At 38.1% G+C, this 25,542-nt stretch overlaps 1 protein-coding gene across 1 annotated transcript in view; it reads right to left on the reverse strand.

Moving 5' to 3' along the window:
* Positions 1 to 4,920: 4,920 nt before the first annotated feature.
* The window catches only part of LOC142345582 (glutamine synthetase-like), a 22,259-nt gene continuing 1,637 nt past the window's right edge, over positions 4,921 to 25,542 (reverse strand). Inside the window, exons 2-5 of the mRNA XM_075397703.1 lie at positions 11,889 to 12,094; positions 9,559 to 9,845; positions 8,309 to 8,594; positions 4,921 to 5,390 (exon numbers count right to left, since the gene is read on the reverse strand). Of these exons, the coding sequence (XP_075253818.1) occupies positions 5,190 to 5,390; positions 8,309 to 8,594; positions 9,559 to 9,845; positions 11,889 to 12,094 (980 nt within the window). The 3' untranslated portion in view covers positions 4,921 to 5,189. The remainder of the gene's footprint in view (positions 5,391 to 8,308; positions 8,595 to 9,558; positions 9,846 to 11,888; positions 12,095 to 25,542) is intronic.

Consider the following 25,542-nt stretch of genomic DNA (forward strand, 5'->3'; position numbering starts at 1 on the left):
ACTAATTACAAGAATTAGATTCTAAACCCGGTGAACCGCAACCTGAACGTTGTGTAACAACCGGTATGTTTGTTACAAAAAATTTAGGAACCAATATTATGATCAGAAAAGAAAGAGACGCAGGAACTTCAAGGAACATACCAAGATTTATTAAGAATTAGTAAAGTTACGTCGCGATTTCTCTCGCAAAATCAAGAAATGAGGTTAATAGACTTTTTCAGTAATCTTTTTATTTTTGGATCATTTGTTTGTTCCGGAATTGTACATAGAACAAGTGGATTTGTGAATATTGATTCAACGCAGATTCAAGCAAGCAGCGATAAAAGCCAAAGAAGAAGAGCAACGTATATAATGGCGCTAAAAATTCGAATACAGAGCGAATACTCAGAACAAAGAAATAAGAGAAACTGAAGTTCCCAGATTAATTTCAAGTTAATTTAAGAGTAGTTTACATGACTTCTTATACAAAATTAGATACAGATGAATAACTTATCTTTGACTAAGAATTCCTACAAAATTTCCCTCAAATATTCCAGAAAAGGGCTTCACTTTGGGATCATTCCTACTACTCATAACTGAAAAATGACCGAAAAAACTATTTTTTGGCTCCTACATTTAATCGTTCGTCTGGAAACTTTTATCGGAAACAAACAATCTCACTTAGAAAATCATCATGTTGTTTTCAATGACTTTATTCTATACAGACTTGATTATTGGGTTAGAAAGTTTCTACAAATGGTTCAATTTTACGTTTTCAAAAACAGATATCTGATATGTTGACAAAGCATGCAAAACTACAAACCTCTTGAAGTGAACTCAACACTTACCATTTCAGTAACGTAGCCCTGTTTTACAGACTAATTACAAGAATTAGATTCTAAACCCGGTGAACCGCAACCTGAACGTTGTGTAACAACCGGTATGTTTGTTACAAAAAATTTAGGAACCAATATTATGATCAGAAAAGAAATAGACGCAGGAACTTCAAGGAACATACCAAGATTTATTAAGAATTAGTAAAGTTACGTCGCGATTTCTCTCGCAAAATCAAGAAATGAGGTTAATAGACTTTTTAAGTAATCTTTTTATTTTTGGATCATTTGTTTGTTCCGGAATTGTACATAGAACAAGTGGATTTGTGAATATTGATTCAACGCAGATTCAAGCAAGCAGCGATAAAAGCAAAAGAAGAAGAGCAACGTATATAATGGCGCTAAAAATTCGAATACAGAGCGAATACTCAGAACAAAGAAATAAGAGAAACTGAAGTTCCCAGATTAATTTCAAGTTAATTTAAGAGTAGTTTACATGACTTCTTATACAAAATTAGATACAGATGAATAACTTATGTTTGACTAAGAATTCCTACAAAATTTCCCTCAAATATTCCAGAAAAGGGCTTCACTTTGGGATCATTCCTACTACTCATAACTGAAAAATGACCGAAAAAGCTATTTTTTGGCTCCTACATTTCATCGTTCGTCTGGAAACTTTTATCGGAAACAAACAATCTCACTTAGAAAATCATCATGTTGTTTTCAATGACTTTATTCTATGCAGACTTGATTATTGGGTTAGAAAGTTTCTACAAATGGTTCAATTTTACGTTTTCAAAAACAGATATCTGATATGTTGACAAAGCATGCAAAACTACAAACCTCTTGAAGTGAACTCAACACTTACCATTTCAGTAACGTAACCCTGTTTTACAGACTAATTACAAGAATTAGATTCTAAACCCGGTGAACCGCAACCTGAACGTTGTGTAACAACCGGTATGTTTGTTACAAAAAATTTAGGAACCAATATTATGATCAGAAAAGAAATAGACGCAGGAACTTCAAGGAACATACCAAGATTTATTAAGAATTAGTAAAGTTACGTCGCCATTTCTCTCGCAAATTCAAGAAATGAGGTTAATAGACTTTTTCAGTATTCTTTTTATTTTTGGATCATTTGTTTGTTCCGGAATTGTACATAGAACAAGTGGATTTGTGAATATTGATTCAACGCAGATTCAAGCAAGCAGCGATAAAAGCCAAAGAAGAAGAGCAACGTATATAATGGCGCTAAAAATTCGAATACAGAGCGAATACTCAGAACAAAGAAATAAGAGAAACTGAAGTTCCCAGATTAATTTCAAGTTAATTTAAGAGTAGTTTACATGACTTCTTATACAAAATTAGATACAGATGAATAACTTATGTTTGACTAAGAATTCCTACAAAATTTCCCTCAAATATTCCAGAAAAGGGCTTCACTTTGGGATCATTCCTACTACTCATAACTGAAAAATGACCGAAAAAACTATTTTTTGGCTCCTACATTTCATCGTTCGTCTGGAAACTTTTATCGGAAACAAACAATCTCACTTAGAAAATCATCATGTTGTTTTCAATGACTTTATTCTATGCAGACTTGATTATTGGGTTAGAAAGTTTCTACAAATGGTTCAATTTTACGTTTTCAAAAACAGATATCTGATATGTTGACAAAGCATGCAAAACTACAAACCTCTTGAAGTGAACTCAACACTTACCATTTCAGTAACGTAGCCTTGTTTTGCAGACCAATTACAAGAATTAGATTCTAAACCCGGTGAACCGCAACCTGAACGTTCTGTACCGACTGGTAAGTTCTTTACAAAAAAATAAGGAAACAAGATTATGATCAGACAAGAAATAGACGCAGGAACTTCAAGGAACATACCAAGATTTATAAAGAATTAGTAAAGTTACGTCGCAATTTCTCTAGCAAAATCAAGAAATGAGGTTAATAGACTTTTTCAGTAATCTTTTTCTTATTGGATCATTTGTTTGTTCCAGACTTGTACATGGAATAAATGAATTTTTTTGAATATTGATTCAACGCAGATTCAAGCAAGCAGCGATAAAAGCCAAAGAAGAAGAGCAAGGTATATAACGGCGCTAAAAACTCGAATACGGAGCGAATACACAGAACAAAGAAATAAGACAAACGGAAGTTCCCGGATTAATTTCAAGTTGATTTAAGAGTAGTTTATATGACTTATTATACAAAATTAGATACAGATGAATAACTTATGTTTGACTAAGAATTCCTACGAAATTTCCCTCAAATATTCCAGAAAAGGGCTTCACTTTGGGATCATTCCTACTACTCATAACTAAAAAATGACCGAAAAAGCTATTTTTGGCTCGTAGATTTCATCGTGTGTCTGGAAACTTTTATCGGGAACAAAAAATCTCGCATAGAAATTCATCATGTTGTTTTCAATGACCTTATTTCATTCGGACTTGATTATTGGGTTAAAAAATTTCAAAAAATGGTTCATTTTTACGTTTTCAAAAGCAGATACATGATATGTTGACAAAGCATGCAAAACTACAAACCTCTTGAAAAGAACTCAACACTTACCATTTCAGTAACGTAGCCCTGTTTTACAGACTAATTACAAGAATTAGATTCTCAACCCGGTGAACCGCAACCTGAACGTTGTGTACCAACTGGTAAGTTCTTTACAAAAAATTAAGGTAACAAGATCCTGATCAGTAAAGAAAGAGACGCAGGAACTTCAAGGAACATACCAAGATTTATAAAGAATTATAAAAGTTACTTCGCGCAAAACTACATGCAAAACTACAAACCTCTTGAAATGAACTCAACACTTACGATTTCAGTAACGTAGCCCTGTTTTACAGACTAATTACAAGAATTAGGTTCCAAACCCGGTGAACCGCAACCTGAACGTTGTGTACCAACTGATAAGTTCTTTACAAAAAATTAAGGTAACAAGATCCTGATCAGTAAAGAAAAAGACGCAGGAACTTCAAGGAACATACCAAGATTTATAAAGAATTATAAAAGTTACTTCGCGGTTTCTCTAGCAAATAACATACCTTCCGTTTAAAGATTGTTCATACTCGTCATCATTCCGCGTTGTAAACATTTAGATCTTTTCATTTCTTTCGTCTGCTGCTAAGTTAATCAGTCCGGTCAGAACTCTCTGTGTGTTTAGTTGTAATTCAGCCTTGTAAAACATATTTTCCAATCGCTAAGCGAATACGAAACTCTAATAGTTTACCCTAATCGCCCCGCGATTATCAATTCATGTACAAACAATAATAAGCCTGATTCGCTCCGCGAATCAGCACTGTTGAAATCCAATTGAGTATTCGCAAATCTAATCAGCCTGATTCGATCCGCAATTCAGCCCTCCATTCTAAATCGGTTGATTCGCGCCGCGAATCAATAAAATTTCATTACGTACAGCAAGCGTGTACGACAACTGCAGACGTATTCAATGGTTAATTTCCTTTTTCAGAAGTGCTCGAGGAAGAAACTATTAGTAATGCAGTTAGATACAAAAAACTTTATTTTTTTCTACAAAAACGGAAAGCATAGTTGCTGAAGAAGGGTTACTTTTTAAAGAAATTGTTTGCACCGGGACAATTAACCTCTGCTTTTTGAAAATAATCAATTACCTGGAAGCATTTAAATTATAATTTTTGCAATTTGATGCAACAAATCGATCTTGAGAACTCTTTGTGGTTGGTTTATTTCGAGATTAGGACCGTCATTCTTGAAGAGACAAAAACTCCTGTTATTTTTGTTTTTGTTAATTTTTGCTGGTTCGTCAATTATTGTCGGTCTAATATACTATAATAGTGATCAATTTTTGGTGTCAAGGGTTGGCGAAAAATAGCAAATCGTGATATGGAACGTTTTTATTGTATCTTTCAAAAGTTTCACAAATTTCGCTTTGGTATCAAGGTTCCGTTGACTGGGAAACACCTAGTCGAAAAACGTGAAACGATCTTCGGCATAACCATTCCACAAATCTGCTCAAAAAATGGGCTGGGTTCCGACTGATCAGAGGTCAATTTTTGGTCATAAAAAATTGTGAACAAAGTTCTCATTTCGAAAATATGGTTGAAGAGGTCGTATTGAAAACTTGAATTACATTTTACAACATAAATGAAAGTTCGTCAACAAAGTTTGATAAGACATCAAACTGTAATATAACAAACTTAACCCTTGTAACTGAAGATCATAAAAACACGGGGGCGTCTGGGGGGTACATTAGATAAAATAGATCAAATTTTATATCTGACTATATATCTCACTTCATAACTGACTATATATTACATATCACTATATCGGCACACAGCATCTTCGTATCACACTAATTCAGACTAACCCTAATATTTTCAAATAAGTGTGAAATAATTGAGGAATTGTTCTTCATCATCTGTGATTGGTAGATCTTTCTGTTTCTTCAGAATCAAAAAAGGCTCGATCAAATCTTCGCCCAGAGCACTTCTTATGACGTCATCTTCTTCCAGTGCAGCCAAAGCTGCTTCCAGAGTTCGAGGTAGTTGTTTTTCTCCATTGAAACCGATTGGAGGGGGCTGAAATCAAAATTTTTAACTAATTTCTTATTTTTTTGTAAAACTCGTGAGTATTAATTTCTCTATTTGATATCGAAATAAATGCATTGAAGTAAAGAAACTGTTCTTTGAGTAAGAAAAAAATAACTTTCCTCAATTTATTGCTTCATTATTCAATAATTGATAACGTATATTTGTATCGTCAATTGTTATTATTGGTACTTTTTGTCAAATAAAGTTGGAATAAGCGAATGTTTCAAAAACTACTGGAAAAATCCAAAAGAAAGTTCTAAAAAGACATGTTAAAAACAAACGGGATCAAAAATGAGTGTTTTAGCATTAAAATGACTACATTGCTGCTCATTTTCAAGGTTTTCAGGCTTTCGCGTTTTCGATTATTTCAACTCTAAGGAACAGATTACAGATTAATGGTGAAAAGAGGTAAAGCAATCTTGAGAAGTTTTGATAGAAAAAACCGCAGCTTTTTTATTATCAGCGACTGGAAATGTTCAATTTAAAAAGAAAGCATAGACAACCATCCAAAGATAAACCCCGTAAAAAAATCTTTAAATTAACTTCAATTTCGAAACGCTACTCCAAGGTTTGTAAAAAAACAAACTGTGTTCTGGGCAAAAAAAATAACATCTTCAAGAATTGTTGCATGAAAATTCCTAACAAATAATTTGAAGAAGGTGCCCGATTTACTTTAGAGTACAATATCAAACTTGCATATATTTACATGAAACCTCTATGTACAAGTTTTCAAATGCCATATCTCGCCAGCTCCAGATTCTAGAATGTCCGATTTTAAAAATATGTGCGTGTTTCAAACCATATTACGTGACTCTGCTAAACTCACGCTAATATTTTTTACTTAAATCTAGAATAGTTAACTGAAGCATGCATTTGCGAGTTTAAATTCTTAATACCTACAAAATAGCAGACTATAGCCACTACACGTTAGGACAATGCGCTTCACCGTAATTTTTACCTGGACGTTTTTGGGTGTTATCTTATTTATTCCAGAATCTATTCCACATATCATAGGTTCAAAATAATTTGGTACAAAATCAAATTTTCAAAAAAATGTTGAACAAACAACCATACTGTGAACAAACTAATAATATCTTGATTTTCGGTAGTAAATCATTTTTGCAACGACTTTTTGATCAACTTTTAGGAATCAGAAAGGATTTCATTCGATTCATTTTGGGTTGGGTTTAAGGGCTTGGGGGGCTATTAAGGTCGTATACCGGAGTTGAGTTGCTGGACGCTAAAAATCACTCAAAAATGTAACCACTCAAAAACGTAACGTGGTTAATGCTGTTAATTCTCGTCAAAATGCGTTTTTCAGCCTTGAATGCAAACATTTTACCATAGAGAGTCGCAAATTTTGTCCGAAGACAAAAAAGTTTATAAAGTAGTAAAATAGTGATGGTGGGGTACTGGAAGAAATTTGACTGCTATAATAGGTATCGTGAGTTCATAACAGGACAAAGAAATATATAATGTAATATATATGAAACAATTTTATTCAAAAAAATGCAGCGAATGCAGTAATAGGTATATTTCACCCCTATTTTATTACAAAATTATTCTTGAAAAATTTCAAGGCATTAGCCGGACTGATACAGAAAATTAGCAGGCAACTTTCCATGAAAGAAAGCTTTTTAAAAAAAATGTTAACTGACAAACTTCCTCATTCAGGATCTGAAAAATCACGAAATTCTCAACGAAATTTTCTCCGTTTTTTGTGCAGAAATGGTGGTTGTAACTGAACCCCGGAGTATAACACAAAAATGCTTTTGTTTTAATTGATGTTTGCTTCTGACAACCGTTTCTAAATACAGCTCTTGGTGTTTTGAATATATTCTGCTGATTTCTTTAAAGAAAAATGTGAAATTTTGGCACGAAAGGCAATGTTTAAGGAATGAGAGACTGTACAATCACATGCCAAACTTGAACTGTATAAGTTTTTTTTCAATGAGCATTTTCTAAGATCATATAAGATTTGCCGCAAGTTATTAATAAAACCTTTAACTTAAAACCTACTCATTCACTTTTCGTATTACATTAGCACCGCTGTAATTGACAAATGCTCTTGATCCTTTGTTTTTATGATTATTTGGCTCTGAAAAAATGATGTCCGGGTTATTTACAAAATGTAATTTTGACTGTACAGATTTGAGTGTTCAGACTGAACTGATCTAAATTTTAAAATGATTTGAGTTAAAAGTAACCTGATCAAAACTGCACACAATAAAAAATACAGACTGGGAATAATTTATTCAGTGCTGATTTGAAATGTTTCTTTGCTCACAGAATGCCGATTTTAATTTGAATTTTAATATCAAAATTTACACCCCTTTTTTTGCCATCATGCTTCAACCGGTACTAAAATTTTGAGTAAATTTACTTACTTTTGAAAATAAGGTTTTTATAACTGAAGACATTGTTAAAGTGGGCCAAATTTACTTATAATTAATCATGTGTACTAGGTCAGTAAGTCGTAGCCACTTCTCTGTTCGTTAGTATAGTTTCAGTCTATGATTTTTTTTCGATTCCCGTCAACTCCCGTTAAAGTATTTCAGCATTTTTAATTAAAAACTATTTTGCTAATGATGATTTGCTCTAACAACTATTCGGCTAAACTTGTGACAAAAACAGATGGAGCGAATAAACAGCAGATAAAGAGAATTTCCTTAAAATTTCCCTAAAAATTAACAATGGTAAGAAAAATTGAGATTGCCATGCGTCGGGAAATGAAACAAAAATAAAAAATATATTACTGACATGAAGACGCCGCATGCTTTTGGTGCTTCGGTTAATTGTTCATTTAGCAGTGTGAAATATTTTATAACACATTATTTGCATTTTATTTTATTGTAATTTGACTCACTAATTTGAGTTTAAGACGCTCCTAATCAAAATTAACTTACCTCAAGTTTGTTCCTCAAGCCGTCCAGCCCCGCTGCCAGAACTCCGGCCAGTACCAAATAGGGATTAGCCGCTGAGCCCGGGCTCCTGTACTCCAAGTAAGTCGAAGTTGATTTTGAGTTCTTCACCCTTATCATTGACGATCGGTTTTCGGGCGCGTAGCAGATATTGAAGGGTGCAAACCCCCCTTCAAAGTAGCGATTGTAACAGTTGTTAGTTGGGCAAATTAGGGCCGTGAGAGCAGGTGCGTGTTTGAGTAAACCCGCAATCCAGTGTTTCGCAATTTGGCTAAGTTGGAATTGTTTCATTTTCAGTCGTACCTCGACCAAAATGTTTAATGTAATTTTTATTTTAATGCCAGGACACTTAACTACATGCCAAAATACCCAATATACCCAAAAATCGCTCAATATTCGTACATTATTTTTTAACAAACTGAAGTAAAAAAAACTTATATTTTAATGTATGATCCATTAATGGATCGTACACTAAAATTTAAATAAATTTTATCTAATTCAGTTTGTTAAAAATAATGTATGTTTGTAGATTGTTCTAGAAATCGCTAATTGCATGAATGGGCAACGATTGCATCAAAATCAAAAAATTAAACCACAGATTATTAGGGCTATTGCATAATGCGTACTTTGGCATTGAGTCAGGGTTGTCAACCGAATTGGGATCCGACTGGTTCTCATCGATAGATTATGCTGATTTCTTTGACTCCCATCAATGGGTCATAAAACATCTCATTACCATTTAACGCTGAGCATAGAAAGTTCATAAAAAATTTATGATTTTGATAAGATAAACTCTGGATTATAGAATTGCAGTAAGATTACATTATGATTTCCTAACTGGATCATTGAAATTTTATGATTTTGATATGAATTGCTCTGACTCATAGAATAACTTTTCATGTTTTGCCAGAATTTCTCTGAATTACAGCAAAACCTTTCATGATTTTGCTATGAGATTCTCTGAATTGCAGAGAACTTTTTAAAATAATTTTGCTATGAATTTCTCTTAACATAGTTATATTCATTTACCGCGATTTTGAACACACTTTATTATTCACACAGATTTTAAAATATGAGCAGCAAGGGTTCTAAAGACTAAAGAACCAAACTAATATAGTTCATTCCTACAATTGTTTAATAACGAAATAAATCAGTTGAAAAAAAAATCAAATTTTTTGAAGTTTTTTTTGCAAAAAAAAATGCTCTCATTGATCACAAAAAAATGAAACAGATTCCTAAGTTTATTCGGATCCGAATCGTCATGAAAGGCGTTTTTGTCCCCTTCCCAGAGTGAAAAATTGTAATGCCCTCCATTTTGCAGACCCGCAAAAGGACAAGACATGAAAGTCGCAAACACCTTATTGTCCATTGCTGTTTCCTTCACACATTGCTTGTAAATGAAAGCGTTGTCTGGACCTTTCAAGCCCATAGCGGGTTTCATTGTTATTTCAAACTGGCCCTGTCCAAACTCCGGGTTCATGGCTTCGGCTGTCATTCCGGCTATTTTCATCCGTTCCACTATCTAGAATGTTTGAAAAAAAGTTATCACGGTCAAAATAAACGCATTTCAGCAAAATTATTCGCTAATGAAGATTAAAAGAATTGTTTAGCTGCAAAAAATTTTCGCTGGTTTTGTAAATTTGCCCTAGGGCCAATTTGCCACAGAGGGCACTAGGTAACCGGGAAAAGGTTTTTTTTTAAAATGTGTGTGTGTGTGTGATTAGCGGTGATTGTATCAATTCATGCAAAAATAAACCGAATCACCTAGGTTTCGAACCTCTGCCCTTGTGCTTAGCAGTCTCGTCCGCTACCACTGCGCTAACTGTTACTTACGTTTCTTGATATTCGTTTTAATTTAACTCAGATTTATCTAACTGTAATGCATAATTCAAACCGATGTTTCTTTTTGTAAAATTAGTTGATTTCAGCAGTGAATTTTTCATTAGCGCAAATCTTACATTATTTCATTAATTTCACATCAAATCTTACATCTTTTATGTCTGACATCTCGACCCGGGCGGAATTACTCTCGCATTTGATAGCGCTTTTCTAATAACAAGCGTAAGCAAAATGTTCTTTTTAAGATACTTGAATCAGTTTGCTGTAAACGAAGTCTCAACAAAATAAAAAACCCTATGACGCGATGACCTTCTTGACGTTAGCAAGGTTTTCTCACTCTTGCTTTGAAGGTGATTTCCTAAAAAAAACAATGAAGCAATAGAATTCGCAAAGCAGCGACAAAATTTTTCATGCAACGAATATAAAATTTCGCAATTCATTAAGCTAACATTAAAACGCTCACGTGCACTTTTTGAAACGCCGAAAGTCTGCCGTGAAGGACGATAAAATGTCACAAAATTCCTACTTTGCTGGAAATTGCCTACCGTTGACTTTCTTCATTTTAAAACGTGCGCATTCCGTGTTTAAGTTATGGTTAGGTGACTCTGCTTGAAATGGCGAAAGCTAACGGGAGTCAACTTGTGGCTATATAGGAGCTTCTGGCATTTTAACTTCTGGCACTGCAGACTTGCGGCATTTTAAAATGTGCACGTGAGTGTCTTAAGTATGGTCACGTAACCATTATATCAAATTGTCTGCTTGATTCGCTCGTTGCAAAAAAGTTATGGCGTTGCTTCCTGGATTATTGTGGATTCATAGAAATAAATTAAAGATTGACGGCTAATCATCACATAGCAAGCTTTTCGTCGGCAGTTGACCAAAATTTCACTGAATTTTACCAACAAAAAGTATGAATAAAACCTTGCTCGGCCAAAAAAGTGTTTAAGAAAAATTTTAGACTAAAAGTGGAATAAAAAAACGTGTTGGACTAAAAATTGGTTTCAAAAGAGCTTGTTTCATAAAAAAAAAGAGTGAAAAGAAGGTGCTCGACCAAAAAGGGGTATAGAAGGGCACTGCTTGAACAAAAAGCGGGTCTTTCAAATTATAGCCCCGCCCCCCGGAAAAAATAGCCCTCCCCCCCCCCCCCCCCCCCCCCACAATATGGTATAATCACCATGAAGAAAAAATAGCCCCCCCCCCCCCACAATATGTATAATCACCATGATGGGGGGAGCTATACTTTATATGACCTAAATTGGAGAGGGAACTCTAATGGTGAAGACCGCAAAAAGCTAGTTCGAAAAGGTCATGTACCAAAAATTTGTTTCGAAAGACCAAGGCAAGTGAGGGGTAAAAGTGATAAATGGGGGCGGGCTTTTCACGAGATTCTCAATCCATACGTTTTTTTTTCAAAATAAAGAAGAAATGAATTTAGAAAAGATCTTGGTTTAGAAGGCACCGATCAGTCTCAAAATTAAATGAACAATTTTTTTCATTCGTTTTCAAACTGTCTCGTATCATATATCTTTGTCTTCTGCAAATTTCAACTCCATATTCCAAAATGATATTTTTAACTTTAACATCCTGATATATTTCCAATTTAATTATGTTCAAATAATTTTGTACAATTTTGATTTTTGGTTAAGGAATTTTGTTTCTTGTTACTTTCACTGCTATTTCGTTTTTAACATTTTGAAACTGAGCCAAAATAAGACCCGATACTTACTGAGAACCACAAGTTCTCCATTTTCTTGAACACGATGGGGGAGTAGATGTGGGTTCCCTCGTCAAACATGGGTCGATTGTCCTTCAGAATTACAAACTCGTACTCGAAAGCCGAATAGACCTCAAGGCCGAATTCCGATTTGAGCGAATCGACAAGCCTAGAGCATACGTATCGAGTGTCGTAGCCACAAGGAGTTGAGTTTTCGTCCTATTGAACTGTTTCCGTTTCAAAATTCACATTAAAGGTGTCCTATTTTTTCACCCCGTGACTTTAACCTCATTCAACGTATCCCCGATTTTCAACCCCTTATAATTAACACCGCCATTACTACCCTACAAAAAAGTAGAAAAAAGTAGAAAAAAGTAGAAAAAAGCGGAAAAAAGTAGAATCCAACATACACGCCTTGCAATTTATAAATTGCATTAGCCGGCGTCAATTTTTTACGTCAAAATGAGGGAAAAATTGGCACCAAAATAGGGGAATGCATTAGGCTGTGACAAAATTTTCGAATTTTAGAGCATCATTCAGATAAAAATTTTGCAAAAAAAAATGTCGGATATTTTATATCCCTCCCCAGTGTTTTTGGTGCATCCAAATTAAAATTTATGTGTTGTTATATCAAATGTTACTATGTAGAAAATAGTACATTTGCCTTGGGGCGATAATGTTATATGGCCACAAAGCTTGGGGGGCAGAATAGATTTTAATTGTCTCTAATTTTTTTCACATGCCTAATTAAAAGTCCCCCAGGAGAATTTTGTAAAGAATGGCTGACCTTTAAAATTTTTTGAATCTACAAAACTGAAAAACGGTTATAGTTCCAATAAATTTTTTGGATTTTATTGCTCGGCCTGGAATTTTAGTCAAGATACTCATTAGGTCAAGAGACTCAATCACGGCTATTTTATGTAATTTGATTGGTTTCTTATGGACAAAACATTTTTTTGTGTGTGTTTTATATTTTCAAAATTGTTGTCAAAAAAATTAGTCCAGAAGCTGAAAAAGAAACACCAGTTGTTGCTGCTTTTGAATTTTACAAACCAAAACATTCGGTTTCTACATTTTTAAAATTAAAAAAATGTTTTTAAAACCATTTATTCGGATTCTCAAAATTTTTGAATAACATTTAGAAATGAAAGCTGATAACCCAGTCGTTAAGGAATTGTTGTTCTTTTATAAAAAATTTGGAACAAAGCACTTTCTCAATGTCTTGGTGACCGAAGAACGTATAAACTAATTGTAAATCACCGCACTGATTTTCGAAAAAAACACATTGTTCGTGTCTGCTGTGCTATCGTAAATTTCCCTCAGACCCTTATAAAATAGTTATCTGCAAAATTGGAACCTTTCCAGATAAAGCACAACGGATGCCAACTCCCCTTGTTTTCGTAGAAATTTGATAGTGTATTGAGGCATCAAGAAAAATTGAAGCATCAAAAAGATTTTTTGCTACCTAAATATTTTTCGAATGCAATAATTGCGAGACTTTTTAATAAAGTTTACCCTCAATATCAATCCACTGTTTACTAAAAACCATTTTAGGAGTAACTTCATTTCTGTCATCATTCAGTGTTTTGACCGATAAAAACGAACTGGTAAAATTTAATCGGAAATTTAACAAATCGATCTATAAAATATCTCATTACATTCAATTTCTTACATTTTTTTAAATTTCCAAAACACGTTTTTCACACATTGAAACGAAACGCATGAACAGAGAACAACACAGAAACCAATAAAACACAAGAAAAAACACAAATATGAAAATGAGATGCCATCTCAAAGCGCGCTTATAAAAACAATCAAGGAAACAAGAAAGAAAATAGTAGCTTTAATTTCAAAACTTATTTTAACACTTCGTAAAAATTTTTTCCTCTCCGTTTTTGTTCCAACCTCCCAATAGTCGCTCAATCAAACTAATAAGTCATTTTATCTGCGCAGTTTTTCAAGTTGGAAAGCTCTATAGAGACAGTATTAACTGCTCTGAATCAATGCAAGATTAACTAATACTATTTCGGACCCTATTTGAGCACTTATTTCTGAGCACAAAGTAAACTTACCTAAATCAAACTGACTAACTGACTCGGGATAAGACTTAAGAATATCTCTAATAATAACGGCGATAAACACATAAAACGCCGGATTCAGGGATGTACACATAATGTACAATATCAGACAACTGACTAAAGAGATTCTTGCTATAAATGAGAATAAAGTCTTCTTTGTTTATGATTGTTGGAGAATTCACATATTATATTTTCATCTGCAATACATCAGGGTTCCTGTGTTAACGGTATGCATATTACTGCTTTTTGACGGTAATACCTAATACTGCTTTTTTGACGGCTTACTACTGCTTTTTGAAGGTTTTGACGTTTCCCGCATAAAAATTTCTGTTACACATGTTTGAAGTATTGTTGGCAAAAATAATATTTTACCATGTTTTAATTCTCTACCATGATAGAACAAAACAAAACAATTTTTTTTCAGTGAGAAAATTTTTCTACGGTTTGATGAGGGAAAACACAAACATCAGGAGTATTTCTTGTGCTGACTTTCAAACACTTGCTTCAACATATTGTTAGGAGATTGACGTCATCGCGGCTACCCAATCACTCGCTTTAATTAGTATTCAACAGATTAATTGAACCTTAGTAAAAGTGAGTTTTTAAAACAAAGCACGTTTTTTCGGGTAAAATCAAATTTTAATTGAGTCCTTAATAAATGGTAATTTGGTTTGCACTTTTTTGTCACCCACTAGCTTTTTATCAAAGTCCACCAGGTTATGCAACAGTCAGCTTTTGTTCTTCTTTGTAAGAGACATTTGAATTTTTTTTACCGTCAATAGTTTTTAAACTTTCTTTGCCATTGCTAAATAGCAATTTTATTATGAGCAACTAAACAGCAAGACTTTTGTTACAAGGCACAGCTGTAAGATGTTATGCTTCAGGATTTTCCGATAATTTTCGTCAAAAATGGGGGAATTTACATGAGATAAAAAACTACTTCAGGAATTTTTTCTGATATCATTTACCCATCGCAGAGAAAAAAGAAAGAATAGCCATGTTATATCCCTCAGTTTCTAGTTATAATTCAAAGGAAAAATTCTAAATTTCGGAATTACTGTAAAATTTGAGCTCTAAAATATTTTGAAGAAATAAAAAAACAAAAACATCTCTCAGGAAACCATAGATCAGAAAACGGCAGATCTATACGACCATGGTAAGATCTTTATTACGAAATCTTTGGTTTAGAGCTAAAAACATCTGATTTCTAGTGAAAGTGAAAGTTTGCTAATTGTAGAAATAAACTACGCCTTCGTGATGAATATAGTCAGTCCCATAAAGTTGCAACGTTGTCGAACGTTTCAAAGGTCGAAGTTCAAATTTAAAACATGCAGATATCTAGCAAATCACTGCCCATTTGCACGCCCCGAGCTTTTCGAACGTTCGCTTGCGTTGCAACTTTATGGGACTTACTATAATATTTTTTCTTTATCACGAAAAACGATGAAAAAACAATGAGCTATAGTAAGTCCCATAAAGTTGCAACGCAAGCGAACGTTTGAAAAGCTCGGGGCATGCGAATGGTCAGTGTTTTGCTAGATATCTGCATGTTTAAAATTTGAACTTTGACCTTTGAAACTAAAGCTGAATAAAACAGTCTTTCGATGTGTTTTTTAATTGAATAATCAAGTAGAGATCGAGCAACTTTTACGTAAAAGCTACTGTAAGTAACGTACTATACAAAGACAACATTCAACGGATAGCACATCAGAATGCCTCGGCAAATCTAGTTAACTTTGTTGGCAGGTCTTAATCTAGGTCACCAATTTAAACTAATCCGTTCAAAAAGCCGAATTTGTTAGGCTAAGCGAACAGTTTTGAGCCATTTTGGAAGTTATTCTTAGTGGGAAATCGGCTTTGGTATTTCTCAGAAATAATACGTGTGTTGCATTTAGAACGGAAAATCTAAGCGAAAGTTTTGATATAATACGCACAAAAATTCTCTATCTAATGATATAATTTATTCAATTCAATTTACTCGGTAACATCCTCCGGCCCGGAAGAAGATGTTGGGAGGATTGGTACAAGCTTAACGAGTGGGCGGACAAGCGATCCCGACGACGTGCGTAAGACGGCTGAACGGGCGACGCTGTCGGAACCGTAACGGAGTTCTTCAATCCGAGCAGTTGGATAGTGACCCCTAGGGTTGCTTTCTTCAACGATCCGAACTAAATCACCAACATTGAGGTGACGCTCGGCAGGCGTCTGCCACTTAGATCTACGGTTCAGTGCAGGTACATACTCCTTAAGCCAACGTGCCCAAATTGCATTGGCGTAGGACTGTGCGGGCGTACCGCTTACGATGATCGAACTCGTCGACGCCAACGATAGACGGAATTCTGTTTGCTTGGTTACCGAGTAGAAAATGGTTAGGTGATATTGCGCCTAGGTCGGACGGGTCGGCGCTTACGGGCGTTAAGGGACGTGAGTTTAGTGCGTATTCGACCAGACAAAAAGTAGTGTTCAACACCTCATCTGTGAGGCGACGCGTACCGAGGATAGTGTACAGTACTCTTTTAAAACTTCGAACTAGCCTCTCCCAGATGCCACCTTGGTGTGGCGCACTGGGTGGATTGAACCTCCACTTAATGCCTTTATGTGCAAGTTTGGTGGCAATGTTAAGCGTATTCCATTTTTCCACACATTCACGGAGTTCTTTCTCCGCTCCAATGAAGTTCGTACCATTATCCGGCCAAATCATAGCAGGAGTACCCCGACGGTAGACGAACCGCTCCACTCCCATTACACAGGAACTAGTGTCCATGGACGGGACAACTTCAACATGGACAGCACGAGTAGTGAGACAAGTGAAGAGAAATCCCCACCTCTTCTCGGTAGTCCGACGAACTGTGACGTAGAATGGGCCGAAGTAATCAACCCCGGTGTTGGTAAAGGGAGGAGACTGGTAAGCGAGTCTCTCCTTTGGAAGGTCTGCCATGATAGGTTGAATGATTGCCGCACGGAACTTTCTACACAAGACGCAGTTTGATTTGATTGAACGCAGTGTGGAACGTAGTTTTAATATGGTGTAACGTTCCTGTACCTTTGACCTTAAGTAATCAATGCCCTGATGATGGTTCTTCAAATGAGTATGCCGCAGAAACAGTTTAACAAAAGTATGACGCGCATCCAGCACGATAGGATGCTTAGTGTCAAAGTCAATTTCCACTAGCCGTCGGAGTCGAGCAGAAGAACGGATGAGGCCATGAGGCCCAATAAACGGAGTAAACTGAGCAATGCGGTTGTTCTTCTTAACGGATTTGTTGTCAAGAAGATCCTTTCTTTCAGTATTAAAGGACTCTCCCTGAACCAAGTACTGGAGATGACGCTCGGCTTCGTCAAGCTCAACAGGGTCGGCTATGCTGCCGTCTACGGTACGGTAACTTTCATGAGATGGTAAAAGACGGAGCACATATGCGGTGACACGAAGCAATTTTTGATAAGAACTGAACTTATCAAACGGGATTAGATTGATGCTTTGTTCCTTAGGGGGCTTGGTTACGGATGCGGCTAAAGATGAGATGGAGTCATCATCTTGTTCCTTGGTTACAGCGCCGAGCTTGATGTTATCAACGACGTCAGTATTTGGCACAAAAGGGAATTGCTTAGTTCTCAAGAAGTCAGGACCCCTCACCCAGCTACTTGATTGCAAAACTTCAGCGGACATGCCACGCGTGCCAGCATCTGCCGGATTATCACAAGTAACGACGTGGTTCCATTGTTCAACGCTGGTGTTCTCCAGGATTTCACTAACACGATTTGCAATGAAGATGGGGTGTTTGTTTGTTGAGTTTATCCACTGCAAGACGATGGTACTATCTGTCCACATAAAGACTTTATCCACAGTAACCGTTAATGCTCGACAGATTTCCCTTTTTAAACGGGCAGTGAGGAGAGCGGCTTGTAATTCCAACTTAGGAACTGTCATTACCTTCATAGGTGCAACACGGGCCTTGCCCAAGACAAACGCCAGCTCTGTTTTAATCTCCCCGGAGGTGCAAGTTACTTGATCCCTAAGAAATCCTACTGCACTGAATACGTCTTGCGAGCTATCACCAAACATGTGGAGTTCAAGATGTTGGAATGGTCCTGAAAAGTAACTTCTCGGTATAGTGATCTCAGCTAACCGCGGCAGTTCAATACACCAGGCAAGGAATCTGTCAACTGTGTCCTTAGGTAACTCGTCATCCCAACTTTGTCCATTGACACGCCAAATGTCTTTCAAGATTAACCGAGCACCAACAGTGAACGGTGCGACAAGACCAATTGGGTCGTAGACCTTTGACACAAGACTTAAGACCAAGCGTTGTGTTAAACTTTTCGTGATGGTGCTGTTAGTACCCCTACTCACAACCAGAGTATCAGTGTTGTGATCCCACTTAAGCCCAAGCACGTGCATTGATTCCTCCTTGGATGAAACGATGACCTTCGGTTCAGTGGATTGAGCAGACCCATCAATTCGGTCAGCCATATCTGGTACATTGCTTACAAACTTAGTAAGCTTGAACCCACCTAGATGGAGAAGATGTACCAATTCCTTCGACCTAATGAGGGCCCTCTCGGGGGATTCCACAGAGTCCAAGTAATCGTCCATGTAGAAGTTCTCAAGGACGGCTTTCGCCGCTTCTGGGTACTCCTTAGCATTATCGCGTGCCGTGCGCTGAAGTGCGTAGTTGGCGCAAGTGGGCGAATCTTTTGCCCCAAAGATGTGGCGCGTATACTGGTGTACCACAACATTTGATGTGGGGTCCTCCCGCCACAAAAAGCGCAATGATGGTTGATCACATGGCAACACTCCAACTTGGAGGAACATTCCCTCGATGCCGGCGGATACGGCAAATTGATGTTGTCTGAACCGTAGGAGTACATAGATTAGGTTTTGCTGTAAGTCAGGTCCGGTGAGTAATGACTTATTAAGAGATGCGCCATGGAATTTAGCTGCTCCGTTTAGTACCCTACGGACCTTGCCCGGCTTGTTCGGGTTAACAACTGGATGGTGTGGTAGGTACCACTCTCGTTCCGAGCGACTTTCCACCTTATGAGCATCGTTGACCCTTACTACGTAGCCTTTGTCTAAGTCCTCTTTGATGGTATTCGAGTACTTTTCCTTAAAGTCTGGTCTTTCGCAAGCCGCTTTTCCAAAGATTTTAATTGAACAAGCGCTGAGAAATAATTGTTGGGCAGTTCGATGTTATCTTCAGCCCATAGCATTCCGACATCGTACTTTTTTCCATTATGCACGGTTTTGTTTTCAAGAATTTCATGCGCACGTGCATCCGAGGAGGATCGTGGGTCTACTTGCTTTAGTGCGCCGTACGACTCCATGTCGTACCAAGATTTGACCTGACTAGCGAGTTCAAAATCCTGCTCCATATTTGCTTTAAAACAAGTCGAGACTATACCTGAAGACGACGGTAGAGGGCCGCTTAGAACCCAACCTATGGGTAAGCGAACAGCGAAGGGCGAGCACTTCTCGTCGGAAGCGAAGTACTCTAACGGGTGGATGGCATGATACACATCCTGTCCAAGTATCATCTCAATGTTTCGATAGCAATATGTAACTGGGTCTAGAACTGCTAGGTGCGGGTATGTTTCCTGAAGTGCTTTAATGTTAATGACATCGGCGCCAACATTCAAATTTTCCTTTACGTAAGGGCTGACTTTAAATGGTTCAAATGCTTGGTTGTCGCGTGGTGTTACAATTACTTCAACTAGCTTAGTGTCTACAACCTCCTCGGTATTTATACCCTTGACTGTTAGTTTCAATGCTGTACCGTGCAAACCAAGTCTATTTGCAAGATCATTGGACACCCAAGAGTTACTGCAAGCGGTATCGCACAAAACTAGAGCCGTGGTATCTTTACCACAAGGGCTCTTCAACTGTAATTCAGTCACCTGAAGGAGGCCTTTCACATTACTCACAGATGACAAAGTGGTGGTCTTACTCGATGATTGGACACTAGGAAGTTTACTTTGATTTGCTCCAGCATTAGAATTACTGTTGTTGTTGTTTGAAGGGGATTTAGATGGATAAACCCTCTCAGCTCCGTGGAGAAGAGTGTTATGGGAGCTGTTGCAACCGTCCTTCCTGCATTTCCTGGGGTTTGGGCATTGCCTGAACATATGCTTTTCTCTCAGACATGAGAAACACAGTTTTGCTTCCGCCACTACCTTTGCTCGCTGAGTGGGAGACCTTTCTTTAAATACCCTACACTTCCAGATGCGATGGTTACCTTTACATACAATGCAGCGAGGTGTTGCAGGCGTTGACGATGTTGAGGCTGGTCTCTGAGTGCCCTTAGTTTGTGTATTAGCAGCAAAAGTTCTTGAGGCAACTTTGGTCTTTACTATTGAGTTGGTGTTATCCTCAGTTCTTGCCTTCGATGAAGTTTGTTTCATTAAATCATGTGCCTCGGCCTTCTCCTTCAACCAATCGTTGAAGTCAAGGAGTGTTGGCTTTACCCAATGTTTCTTCACTGTGAAGAGTGACCAAGACTCTTTCAGATTGGGCGGCAATTTTTGCACAGCCGTGTTGAGAAGTGAGGCGCTCTTAAGGTCTGAGTCATATGAAAGTGATTTAAAGACCCCAACAAGACTTGAAATTGTTGCAGAATAGTTAATGATGTTGTCACTATTGTGCATCTTAAGTGGAGGAAAAGAGCTGAGTTTGTCTAAGTGTGCACTGACTACTGCCTGTGGTTGGCCAAATTTACGTTCGAGTGTCTTAAGTGCGTCCTTATACATTACGCCACAGTATGCGAACTCAGCGATGGCGGTTTTAGCTTTTCCAGTTACAAGAGTTTTTAAGTATGTTAACTTGACGTCATCAGTCAAGGACTGTGCGTCTATGGCGCTTTTAAATTGTCCGACGCATTCGTGCCACTGCAGGGGATCACCGTTGTACTGTGACAACTTCCACTCGGGCAGTGGATCGTTCTTCTTACAAGTAATTGCCTCCGCCAACTGCTTTATCAAATCCGCAGAGTCCAAAGAAGGAGCCGAAGGTGTGGGATGCGGCGGGCCACCCCAACACAATGGGTTCGGAACGGTAGCTCCATACGTTGGCGGAATGATCGGAGTGACAAAGGTGGGGGCGATACCTGTGGAAGAACTAAATGGATTCGCTTGCATGAAGTCTGATGTTACGTAATTTTGAGCGCCTGCTGCTGCTTGTACATGAGAGGAGCGGTGCGATGTAGATATATGAGGGTTGATTGACGGGGCCGGTTGTACGGTGTATAAGTTTGCGAATGTTCGTACAAGTGGTACTGCATTAGATGGGACTGCTGCTGGAAAACGCCAGACATTTGGATCTGGAGGAGCAGGAGGTGCGTGGGTTATAGGGACAAAACTTTGGGGCTGAACGGTCTTTTGTGGGGGTGGTGAATGAATTAATTGAGGTACAAAAACGTTTGCGGAGGAAACGAATGGTGCAGGCGGAGAATGGGGTAACAGATTGACATTATTCGCCACGGGGTTAGTGCCGTGTAGTGGGAGTGCTTGTGGCGGCGAAGGAGGAAAGCGGAATGCTGGTGGGATTAACGGGAAATGCGGTGGTGCGGGGTTTAGAACGGGGGATGGGGGGGCTGGTACATTTATGTGTGCTTGTTGCGGATTAAGTGCTAGCGGAGCATTAACGAGTGTGTTTAAAGGTGGTGAACGCGGAGGGCTGACTAAATTCAACTGTCCCGGCATGCTCGACCTGCGAGGGAATTGATGATCTAACTGTAAACCATCGAAGTGCATTGTTGCTTGAGACAGTTGTCGGGCTGTGTTTGGGGCGTTTAGTTGAGTTGGCAAACCAAAGTTTACTGGTGATGGAGGCGTATATTGAGGCTGTTGCTGTTCTTGCATGATGTTGTTTGCATTATGTGCTTCATTGGTTACATTGGTTCTACTTATTGGTTCATGGACAGGGAGGTTGATGTTGGCCTCAACTTGACCATGTGTATTGAGATTGAAGTGTGAGTTTGGAAGTTGAGCTGAAGAAGGTCGTTGGACAATTGCTTGGTTGGATTGGGCGATGGAACCAGAAAAGTGCAAACTCGGTTCGTTTGCAACATCTGCCATGTTCCCGGCCGGTGACGAATTAACCCAATCTTGAACAAGTTTCTTGCTCTTGACTGAACTTCTTTCCGTAAAGAGCCCACTCATCTTGTCATCAACTCAATTTCCTCAAGGGCTGCAGCAGCTACTTCCTTGCGATGATCCTCCTCAAGCTGCTCAATTTCCAATTCCCGCAATTTCGTTTGTTTTTCGATTTCGAGACGCTGTCTAGCAATGCGAAGCTTTGCTTCATGTTGTTTCTCAAGCTCCTCCCTTTTGAATCTTGATAGTTCTAAGTCTCGTTGACGCTGACTTGATCTTTTTGAGGAAGTCATATGTGAACTTGATTTTGAATGGTGAGAGGTATACTGCTCTGCTGTCTCTTTGTCATGGACCGAATTGATATACCCTCGAGCAGCAGCAATGAACTCATCAGTTTTCTTTGTTACAGTCTCTAACCATTTTTCAAGGTTCTTACAGGCAGCATCTGGATTTTCAGTCTTTTGTGCCAGATCAAAGAGCTCTTCATTTTTATCAACTACTCTAATAAAAGCGTCTTTGCACTTCACAAGCAGACGTTCGATCTTAACTTTCCTGTCTTGCTTATCAACAGCATTGTTAATTTCACAATAGATGTTATTAAGTTCAGCCTCTAATTTTGCCCTCGCACTATAAAGTTTGTTGAATTTGTCCTGCAAAGTTGTCATGATCTTAAGAAAAACAGGAAGCACAAGTTTAATTGGGTACTAATATAAAGTACACACACATGCAACAGCACAACACAAATGGGTTATACCGAACCCTAGTGTGACGGTTGGCCCAGCAAACCGCCAAAGAGCAAAGATGTTCGTCGAGTACAATAGTACCCGGCGAGAGAAAGAAAGAACGGTGCGCAGGAAGCGCGAAAATGGGCAGAACGGGAGACGGGACGGACGGGAAGAAACGCCGAACGAGTAACGCACGACGCAACGGGAAACCGGACAGACAAACGGGAGCGTCGGGCGAAAAGCGCGCGACGAAGCGAAAATGTCACGGGCGGGGCTGAAACGTCGGGCGGATGGCGCGCGACGAAACGGGAAAACGGTACGGAGGAGAAGGGAACGTTGAACGGGTAGCGCGCGACGGACGGGAAGCCGGGATAGCACGTGAGGGAGACGGTTAACCACAAGCGAGGAGGCGGGAAGATCAATGCTAGCAGACCACAGCAACGAACTCAACCAAACAAACTAGCCGTAACTCCAGAATAAACTTAAGTCACACCCTAGAAAGACGGAGAGGAGCTACTGTTAGGTGACCTAGCACAAAACATTATGGGGCTTTATCTACGGCATCAAAACATCAGAGATGAAACAAATAACGGCAACGATGTAGTATAACCAAAAGTCGAAAAGGTCAGGAAATTTACTAGCCGTAACTCCAGAACAAACTTAAGTCACACCCTAGCAAACAAAAATGCATACTACAAAAATTAATAAAGCTATAACAAATTGCTAGCAAACAAGTGTGGTGAAAGTCACGAAACAAACCAGCCGTAACTCTAGAATGAACTTTCGTCACACCCTAGCAAGGAACGAGACTAAACAACAAACCAGCATACTAGCAGAAAGAAATTTTACTACAGCAAAAATTCAACATACTACATCATACAACAAATTAAACGGGGGATAGAAAGAAACAAGGTGACACGGAAACAAAAGAAAGGAAACGGAAAAATGAAACCAGATAACCTTGCCGAAAACTGACGGTAGCGAATAACTCAAAGAATGGGGAGAGCGAAACGTTTAGTAAAGCGCTATCGGAGAGAACCAACCACAAACTAACCCGTAACTCGTGAGTTAACTAATTCACGCCGCCAGTCAGCGGGTAGACTCCCACAACAACGCAAGACTAAGTGACATTCAGGTTATCAAAGGCTTGTGTGAGTTCCGCCTCCTCAAACGCATGACGGGTGCGAAGTGTTTTACGACGGCGCTTTGAAAGTTTCTTCGGTCGGGAACGTGTTATCAAGGACCGGAGGTTGTTCTTATGAGCTAAGACTATAGTGAGTGTTTTCAGCTCAAGCGCAGGCCTTTGGTGTAATGCTCTGTACTCTTTAAGTAAACTAGGATCTTTCTGTTTACGTCTAGACACAATGTCTTTCACTAAGTGTATGGTAACTAGAGTACTACGCTTGAGCTGATCAGAAATATCAGGAGTTCCCTCTCTGGGGCAATACACTATAGCTTCTATGCGCTCCTGATACTTTTCAAGCACTTCAATAAGCTGCGAAGGTGTTAAAGGCTTATTGTTGTTACTGCGATGACGGGACAATGAATTGTTCACCACATCATGCCATATAACTAGCCTCTTTTTATCACGGAAGAAGTGACTCAATTGAAAATGCGCGGTTTTTCGTACTTTCAAAGCGTTAGGATTAAAACTCAGACCCGGTAATGCGTAAATTCCTTTTTTATAATGGTCTTGTAATGCTTGAGGCAAGGTTTTTATGGCGTGATGCAGTGAACTTGCAGCTAATATGAAAACCATATAATGTTTTACAACATAATTGATTTGAGCTTTGCTCAAACTCCGAACCTTGACGTTAAATGCACGATTTTCACGAGTTACCAAGAATAAGCGCTTATTTGTAAAAAAAATAAGTTATCTGATTCTTTTTTTTTTCAAAATTTGAAAATCTTGACCAAACTCTTTATTCTACCCTTTTCTATACAAATGTTGGATTCGCCATCTATCAACGCTTTATATAAATTTTTTGCAAAATTATATCAACTTTGGTCAAATTTTTCAAACCTTTTTTTTTGCTTCGCTGAGTTTCCTATTTCGTATAAGACTTTGCCCGTTCCAATTACTAGTATTTAGCCCGATTTGGTCAATTCCAAAATTTTGACCAAAAATTTTCAAATTCGATGTTTTTCAACAAAAAAGTAAATGGGGTGGGTTATCGTTGACCGTTATTCAAAAAAATCAGCCTTCTGGGGCAATGGGGGCACTAGATTTGCCGGATAATTAATCAATTTAATGCATCAAAACCAAGTTTTTTGATGGAGTCTTACAGTTTTTTTTGTGCCCTGGTCGTGGGTAGAATGTCTGCATCGTGCATCTCTTTCATCTTCTAGTCTGCATCTCAAACATTGCTGCCTTCTGAAAAGAGGTCGAGGAACTCAAATCGTTTCTTCAATTTTTTCACACGGGACAGACTCCGGTCATCAACTAGACAATCCTCCTTCTGCTCCTTTTCGGGGGGTAGTGTCAAAACAGCCTCTAGCTCTATCTCGAGTTCACAGCTCAACGTACTGGGTTAAAGAATTTGTTTGTCCTCTTCACAGCTTCAATCTTCGTGAATTTGCCTTAAGTTTCCAAGGAACAGCGTATTATTGTAGGGATTGTCCAATTCTAGCTGTCCACGTAGAATTTAAACCTGATGAGTCAATTTTCCGGTATTATAACAAATGTATTCTCAAGCACAGTGGCATTAAACCATACCGTCATACATTGCGTCATTCGACAATACCGTTAAGTATTAAATGTCATATATGTATTCT

Source organism: Convolutriloba macropyga, chromosome 9 (genome assembly GCF_964194025.1).
Source record: "Convolutriloba macropyga chromosome 9, txConMacr16.3, whole genome shotgun sequence".
In the NCBI taxonomy this organism is placed as follows: Eukaryota; Metazoa; Xenacoelomorpha; order Acoela; family Convolutidae; genus Convolutriloba; species Convolutriloba macropyga.